This window comes from Pleuronectes platessa, chromosome 21, assembly GCF_947347685.1.
Source record: "Pleuronectes platessa chromosome 21, fPlePla1.1, whole genome shotgun sequence".
Taxonomy (NCBI): Eukaryota; Metazoa; Chordata; class Actinopteri; order Pleuronectiformes; family Pleuronectidae; genus Pleuronectes; species Pleuronectes platessa.
The window spans coordinates 12,947,557-12,955,944 of NC_070646.1; the positions used below are offsets into that span (position 1 = coordinate 12,947,557).

Genomic DNA, 8,388 nt, shown 5'->3' on the forward strand with positions numbered 1-8,388 from the left:
TTGTCCACAGAGACGAGTGTCGGCTGGCTTGACCGCAGTTGATAAATCAGTTTCTTGTGCCGCCCTCTCGGCATTTTGCGCCCTAGGCAACCGCCTATGTCGCCTGTACCAGGAGCCGCCCCTGGGTGGAGGATCGCAGGATCCGCCGACATGGAGAGCGTGTGCGTGCTGCTGAGCACCCTGGCTGCATCAGTGCAAACCCACCGTGAGTAACATTACCATTGCGTGTTCTGAAAACCGCTTTTCCTGCAGAAATGTGTGCGTGAATGCTGAGGTGGGGAATTAAGCAAAAAAAATTGTGATGGTAAAAAGAAAAGAGGTAGAAAATCAACAGTTGTTGAAGTGTTAACCCCCTGTTCTATTCATTTCGAGGAAGAGAAAGAAAGTGCAGTAAAAGTATAAATATTTGAAAAAGGTACAAAAAGCAGCTGAACATTTTGATGTTTGAATTGTTGTTTGAAGTGTTTTTTTCCTTTTTTTTTCGTTTATCAGTTTTCGTTAAAACATCACAATTTCAGCTCATTCAGGACATTTATGCCGTCGTACTCTGGTTTTCCTGCTCCTCTACTCTCCCCTTTTCACCATGAAATTCAATATCTAGTTACAAGTGTTCTATGACTAGCTGACATATTTTCTTTATACCTTTTTTAATAACAGATATTTCAATTCCATTGTGTAAATCTACTTAAGACGTTTTTTTTTACTCCTGTGAATAAAAAACAATAAATCGTTTGATAACAATTGGAAGAATCAGAGCTCTGACATCACCCGTTATGTCACCAGTCCTTAGGACCTGAGGTGTGTTTTATTGAAAAGTTCAGGAATGTGATCAGATGCTTTATCTTTCAATCATTCATCTTTAGAACCTATGTCATTGTAACATCAAACGATTTAATCTGCTAATTTGCATAACCCTTAAACAATTTCATAATTGTGCTACACTTTTGAAATCACATTTACTCTGATGTTCTTAAAACCAAACAATGCACTATTCTTTGTTATGTGATAAGGCCGAGGGGCACGATGGGCTCTAGGGCTCTGGGTACTTTCCGACTTTGCCAATGCAATAATTTGTCCTTGCTTACCTTAAAAAGGTTTTGTTATATGTTTACTGGGGATGAATGAAAATGAGTTGCAACATTGCATTTCCTACTTACCTCAATAAACCAGATTACGCTTCAAACAATACGTTATAATGTGTGTACAGACAACTACTGTGCACTCGTCAATGTGAATCAATGTGCCAATCCCTTTGATGTATTTGTCTTGTGACAGACAACAGTCAAGAAAAACAGTTTTCCTGATAATATTAGTGTCACGACATTATCTTACATAATGAGTGTTACCCAACCTCAGCCCTGTAACCTTGTCCCTCTCCCTTCAATGGTAGAACTCAGAGAGGCCACCGTGAACTGGGATGCTGCCCAGAAAAGTGTGATCCTGAAGGAGGGGGTGATGGAGACAGATGGGGGAGCGTACGGATTCTTCAATGACACTCTGCTCCTCTCTGGATGGGGCGTGTTGGAAATCCGCGCAGGTTATGGAGGACTCCCACAAGAAGACGAGACCACCTTCTTCCTGGCTGGTTACCTGGAGGGTTACCTCACTGCTGGGTGAGTGGCCCACTTCAGGTTCCATATGCGGAAGAAAAACACACTTTTATAAAATGTCTCCAATAGAAGCCTTTCCAGACAAGGAATACTGGTTCAGTGTCAATTGATAACGTTTTAAAAAGTCATTCATACCTCAAATTCAAGTTCAATGTAATGTTTTTTGTCTCAAAGAGAGATTTGCCTGTGTTGGTTACTAACAAAATCATAAAAATAGTGCAAATTAATATTTTGTTCTCGGGTGGATTCCCCCCCTCACATGGGTGGTTAAAAATATTTGATCTCACAAATGTTACAACATTGTTTTACTTTATTCGATTTTTCTTTAAACTTTTACAACCATTCGATCTGCAGACCATAGTATACATAAAGTAAATAATGGCTGAATTCTGTTTAGCTGAAAACATTACACATTACTTGGTTGAGTTATTGCTTTTAAATTAAATTAGAAAAGCAAAGGAGCCCGTAATTGGAGCGGTAACTTTATGGAGATGTGAATAAAAAATCCCAGCTATTCTTCTTGGTTTCTCTGTTGCAGACAGATGTTCACTCATTACTCCAACATGTACCCTCAGCTGATTAAGAATGAGAGCGTTCTGAATCCACTGAAGATGTTTTTGAGGTACAGTCCTGTTATCTGTTCAAATGCAAAACGCAAAAATGAGAAAATCCGGCAGCAGATTTGAGAAACAACCAAATTGGAAAAGTGCCTCTCAGCCCATCTTCAAATGACAACCCAGTTGCAAATGATCCCCAGCACGCAGGACCGGTGGGCCAGGGGGCAGGTGAAACTTAAGAGAAACCGTGACCCCCTGTGGAAGCATCTGGGACTGATCCTGGCCCAGCTGGACGGACTCCATGCCGGAGCTGCACAGTGGGCCAAAGGCAGACACAGAGAGGTGTGTGAAGGTGTGCCCGCACAAAGAGTTGACACAGTATGATATCTCTCATCTCCGCCCACTTTCTTTCCCACCCAGCCTCTGTCAGCGTTTGCGGTCCAGTTTCTGAATGGCGTCGGTGACCTCCTGGACCTGGTCCCGGCTCTGACAGCTCGCGCCAACTCCTCAGCGGGGGGCGGCACTTTCAGGATGCCAGGAATGGGCCACTGCACTGCTCTCATAAAGGTTAGGCCAAGCTTGTCTGAATCAAACTGTGAGGGAGCCCTTGGGGAAGCTTAACAGAGGCCTATAGTTGCCTTCATTGTGAGTCCTTATGTATTAGGTTCCCTCTTGTTAAAAGTTTGTCAATAAGTGCAGAGGGCCAGCACCTACATCCATTCAGGGGGGGAGCATGGAGGAGAGGGCGCTGAGTGATGCTGCACAACCATATACCCTGCATCATTACATTTTAACAACATTTCATTTCTGCTTTGACTGCAGGAGCCTCATTGTTTGTAAATGTACTTAAAAAAAAATGAATTCAACGTCAATGGATGGATGGATAGATAGAGAGATAGGATGGATGGATGGATATATAGAGAGAGATAGGATGGATGGATGGATTGATGGATGGATAGATAGATAGAGAGATAGGGAATTCTTAACCTCTCTGTATTCTGTGTCAGGTGCTGCCAGGCTTTGAGAACCTGCTGTTCGGCCACTCTAGCTGGTACACTTACGCAGCCACCACGCGCATCTACAAACACTGGGACTTCAAGGTCATTGACACACACACTGCCACTGGAATGATGTCGTTCAGCAGCTATCCTGGTACACACACACACACACACACAGACACACACACACACACGAGCTGCGCAAGAATGTACACTGTTCCTAAAAGAAAGTTGACATGTTGTTCTCTCACTTCATGATTGAATTTGAAACACTGTCAGTTAGAGAAATACAGGACAGTGACGCCCACGTTTCCTGGTAAAGCCCTGAGATGACGTGAACTGCTCGTCCTTAATCCACACACTTTCATTTTCTTCTTGGAAAAACAAAGACACTGACGTCAAGGACTTAACCCAAATCCTCGATGAACAGTCGCTGAACATAATTCCTCTGTTAAGCACACAGCTCATGGTCTATTAGAAGGAAACGTATATCACAGCGCTTGACCCAAACAGAGCCCTGATGAAATTAATTCCCTCACAGTCGAGTCAGAGGAGGCTGAGTAATTTTGTGAGCAAAGATTTATCAAATGGCCCAAGCCATAACAATCCTCTTATAGTCTCAAATGCTATCAAAACAGTGGTTTTAAAGGTTTATTTTTAGATGCCGAGGGGCCGTGGATATCACTTCACTATATTCAAAAGAAGAGAGGAAACACACTGCTGCCAGTGGAGGTGGGGATTGATCCCTGCATCCTTCTTAAGCGGCTTTCACTCAGGCAAACATTGAACATACCAAGCAAGCCAGGGCTTTACTGCAGAGGTGAATACAATATTCTTCCCCTTATGATTTGTTATGTTAATTATATTATAATAAAGCAGTTAAGACGAATAAAAAGAGTAATATTTCCCCAGAATTGTGGTGGAGTAAAAGTGTGAAGTCAAATAAAACGGAGATTAGTCCCAGTACCGTTGCCAAATACTGTGGTTATGCATGTGGGTTATAGCTGAGAATAAGAAATGGATTCATCATCATTATCTCTGTTTCCTTTCCCCTCCCTTTTCAATCTTTGTCTTAATATACTTTTCTTCTCTCACTTCCTCCAAATGACCCCACTTCTCGCCCCTCCTCCTCTTACACCTCACCCTGCGGCCCCAGGCTTCCTGATGTCCCTGGACGACTTCTACCTGCTCGGGAGCGGCCTTCTAATGACTCAGACATCCATCGGCGTGCTCAACGCTTCCCTGTTCTCCCAGCTTGGCCCTCGCAGCCTGCTCGCTTGGCAGAGGGTGCGCCTGGCCAACAGCCTGGCGCACAGTGGAGAGGAGTGGGCGCAGGTTTTCTCCAAACACAACTCAGGTGAATGGCTGCTGGATTCTAAAGTCAAGGAAGAATTTATTCTGTCATGCATTGTTGTTGAAACATTGCGATCACATCAATGGCAATATGTGAGGTATTTCATAATGTGTTTGATACATTTATTTTTTTTATTTTATTGCTTATTTAAACCTCTACTGCTAATTATAATAACCAAAATAATCACCTTGAATCATCATGATTATAATGATCATCATGAATCATCATAATTATAATCATAATTATAATCATGATGTTGATACATCAATATCATGATACACACAAACACAAACACATACACACAAAGAAAAAGATTCAAACGTGAATCTATTGTAGCAATAGAGTCAGTAGATCTAATAGTCTGGGCTGGTTCGATCACCTTTAGACTTTGACCTGGAAATAGGAGTGCACTCCATCTAGATTGCCTTTAGACGTCCTTTCCCTCTTTGGATGGTCACCATGCATTCTCATTATCAGTGCGTCATTGCACTGGTTGCTAGGGAGTATATGTGTCTATTAAAGCAGAGTTACAAAAACCAGACCTTAGTGGTTTTGAGGGAAGTGATATCACAAGTCCAAGCAGTAAGAACAAATGAGTCTTGAAGTAGGTCTGGGACTGAATCCCGGGCTATGTAACAATTCACCAGGCATATTTCCATCCAGATGGAGCAGACTCTCAAAACAGACCGTCCTGTTGCAAAGCACTTGTGCTTGTTAATTGGGCAGCTGCTTTAATCGACTTGTGTCATGTTGCCATGGAAGGGCAGAGGAGAACAGGACAGAGTGTTCTTGACACTGACAGTCCTCTCATCCTCGAGAAGCCCTGCCCTGCTCTCCTTCTCGCCGTCCTGCCAAACTGTGGAAGTGGCCTGGGGGCAGCCGGCAACGAAACCATCGCCCAATGTTTTCATATGATTTCGGTAGAGTTAGGTGAGGGATTTATTGTCTGAGCACGTCGGTAGCTCCCGAATGACAAACTGTTTTCCTTTCACCAGTCACTCGTGCAAGACCCTACATGTTATTTTACCTGTGTTAGTTGAATGCTAGCAACCCACTTCAACAAGTTTTGTACCAACAAAACATGAGTCTGCAGTCCCTCTGAGGTTGTACTTGCCAAGTTTTTATGGGGGGGTGAAATCTATTATTCAGCATCAGGACGGCTGTTGCAGGTCGTCCACTAACCAGAAAGATACATGGTTCTATCCCTGGCTGGTCCAGTTAACATACTTTGGGGTAGATCCTTAACCCCACATTGCCCATGATTTGTGTGGGAACAAGTGTGACTGGTGTGTACTGGATACTGTATGAATGTGTGTGTGAATGGGTGAATGTGGCCTCTGGTGAAAGGAGCCTTGAGTGGCCGCTAAGACTGAAAAAGCTCTATGCAAAATATAAAGACGGTCTATTTACCATCATGGTCACAACGAAAATGAACCTTTCCCCAATGTTTGGCTATGATTTTGTTTTCCAAGGTCACCATCAGACGTCATTAACCATGAATCATTATATCTGCAGGTATTTAGAAGGACCAGAGAGAAGGAGACGCATCTAGATTTCTTTTTTTTTCAGACTGATACATTTGTTGGGTCAGCATAAGTAGTAAACACAGACACTGCATTTGTTGACACTGTATTTCCAGGTACATATAACAGCCAGTACATGGTGTTGGACCTGAGCAGGGTCTCCCTGGGTCACAGCATCCGGAACGGAGCTCTCGTTGTGGTGGAGCAGATCCCTGGGAAGGTGGTGCACTCCGATCAGACTCAAGCTCTACGCAGAGGTAAGAATCAAACCTCATCTACATCTGTTTGTGTGCCACTGCCGGTGTTTGTATATGGACAACATGATGGCCAAATCAACTTGTTGGCACTCTGGAGGCGGGCTGCAGTATAGGTCATAAACCCCTCCCTCTCCATGTTAGCAGATGGGACTTGGATCAAACTCAAACAACCTGCCAAGAGATTCATTGATCACTATCGCACAGACTCAAATCCACAAGATGGCGACGTTCATATCGTTGATATTTTGGCTTCATTTCTGGATAATGGGAGGAAGTGGTCAGGCGTTGTCCATCTTTACATACAGTCTATCATCTGGATCACCTCCATCTTCAGTGTGCTACACTTTCCAGGTTATTGGCCCTCCTACAACATACCATTTCACGTTGAAATCTACAACCTGAGCGGGTACGGTGCGATGTGGAGGAGATACGGAGTAGACTTCTCTTACGACCTCTGTCCCCGAGCCAAAATCCTCCGCAGGGACCAGGCCAAGGTGTCGAACCTCAAGTCCCTCAAACACATCATGAGATACAACAGTAGGTAGAACACTAACTCTAATTGGGTGTCTGATATTTTATGTAGCTTCCTGAGAACTCAAGGCACTTTAAAGATGTGACAAAGAATACAAACAAATACTTCAGGATATTGGTGCTGATTTCAAACTGTAAGCACTAAGCAGCTCAATTTAAGGTCAGACTGGTTCTGTTGCAGACTACAAGAGAGACCCCTACTCTAAGGGCCATCCATGTAAGACCATCTGTTGCCGTAACGACCTGAGACCAATGAGGCCACGCCCAGGAGGCTGCTATGATACTAAGGTCAGAAGTCCTTTTTATCAGGATTAGGTTTTTTTAAGTGCGTTTATATGTGACTATTGCTAAACTTCATACCTGAATTGTTCACTGTATCTCAACCTCCTCCATCCTGTAGTTTCATCTCATTCTAGGTCTGTGGTAATAATAGAATAAATGTTTAGCTAAAAGGTGAGCTCATTTTACAGTAATAATATTGTTGCCTTTTTTTGTCATTAGTTATTGGCTTGTTATTGTCGCTGCCAGGGTCACAAATTACCTTGTACCTATAATGTTTACTTGCAATCTGTGCAACAGTTTCACTTTAAACCAAAAATGTGATTCTGGAGCCAGAGTGAAAAAGTCTGGGGATCACCAAAGGCATTTAGATCCATCTTCGCTGGAGATGTCCGAACAAAACTCAGCATCCATCCATCTAGTTGACATAAAGATCTCTCATGTGATAATTGAAAAATTCAAGGTGTGGATTTTTTGTAAGTTAGACCTGATTAAATGTCTGCACTTTCTTCCCATGTGCCCTCTCTGCTCATTTCTGTCTCGCGGTGCAGGTGACAGACTACCAGATGGCTCTGCAGCTGGTCGCGGAGGCAATAAATGGCCCCACGACACAGGGGGGTCTGCAGCCCTTCTCGTGGCAGTCCTTCAACCTCACAACTCATCAGGGTCTCCCGCACACCTACAATTTCCCCTTCGTCGTCATGAGGCCCACACTGCATCGGCCCTGAGAGCACAGAGACAGAAGATGACATGATCTGTCAACATGACAGTCAGAGTACATATGAGATAACAGAGCACAATGTAAAAGACTGACGATATAGACAGTATCTTTAAATGAACAGTGTGAGGGATGTATTGGTAGAATATAACACTTATAAGAGAGGGGTAATAACAGGGGTATTTATTTTGTGGCAAAATGCAACCTTGCCACTAGATTTTAATCAGACTGAATATGCAAGAATTCGTGTTTATTTTAGCTTAGTTTACAGCTGTCCAGTGTGGAGTCTACTTGAATTATTAGTGTTATTAATGTCTTTTACATTGAATTGACCTGACGATTATAGATTTATTAACATAGACCGTTCAAAAATGGAGATCATCAAAGTTGTGGATCAGGGATATGCTATACATTTTTACATATATATATATATTATGATATCAATGTATTTCTTTTAATACTTTTGTTTTTACTTCTATACAATGTTGACTCAGGTTAGCTCTGTATGGAAAAAATATTTCTGACTAATAATATGTAGCAATAAAATCTGGATACCTTAGT

The 8,388-nt window shown here is 42.8% G+C and overlaps 1 protein-coding gene across 1 annotated transcript; it reads left to right on the forward strand.

Annotated features, from left to right (window-relative positions):
* The first annotated feature begins 142 nt into the window (after positions 1 to 142).
* On the forward strand, positions 143 to 8,346 carry plbd1b (phospholipase B domain containing 1b). The gene is made up of 11 exons (XM_053414046.1): positions 143 to 205; positions 1,391 to 1,613; positions 2,149 to 2,232; positions 2,368 to 2,509; positions 2,588 to 2,734; positions 3,175 to 3,319; positions 4,322 to 4,522; positions 6,159 to 6,299; positions 6,651 to 6,836; positions 7,012 to 7,118; positions 7,661 to 8,346. The coding sequence occupies exons 1-11, from the start codon at positions 151 to 153 to the stop codon at positions 7,835 to 7,837; spliced, it is 1,608 nt and encodes a 535-aa protein (XP_053270021.1). The 5' UTR covers positions 143 to 150; the 3' UTR covers positions 7,838 to 8,346.
* Positions 8,347 to 8,388: the final 42 nt, after the last annotated feature.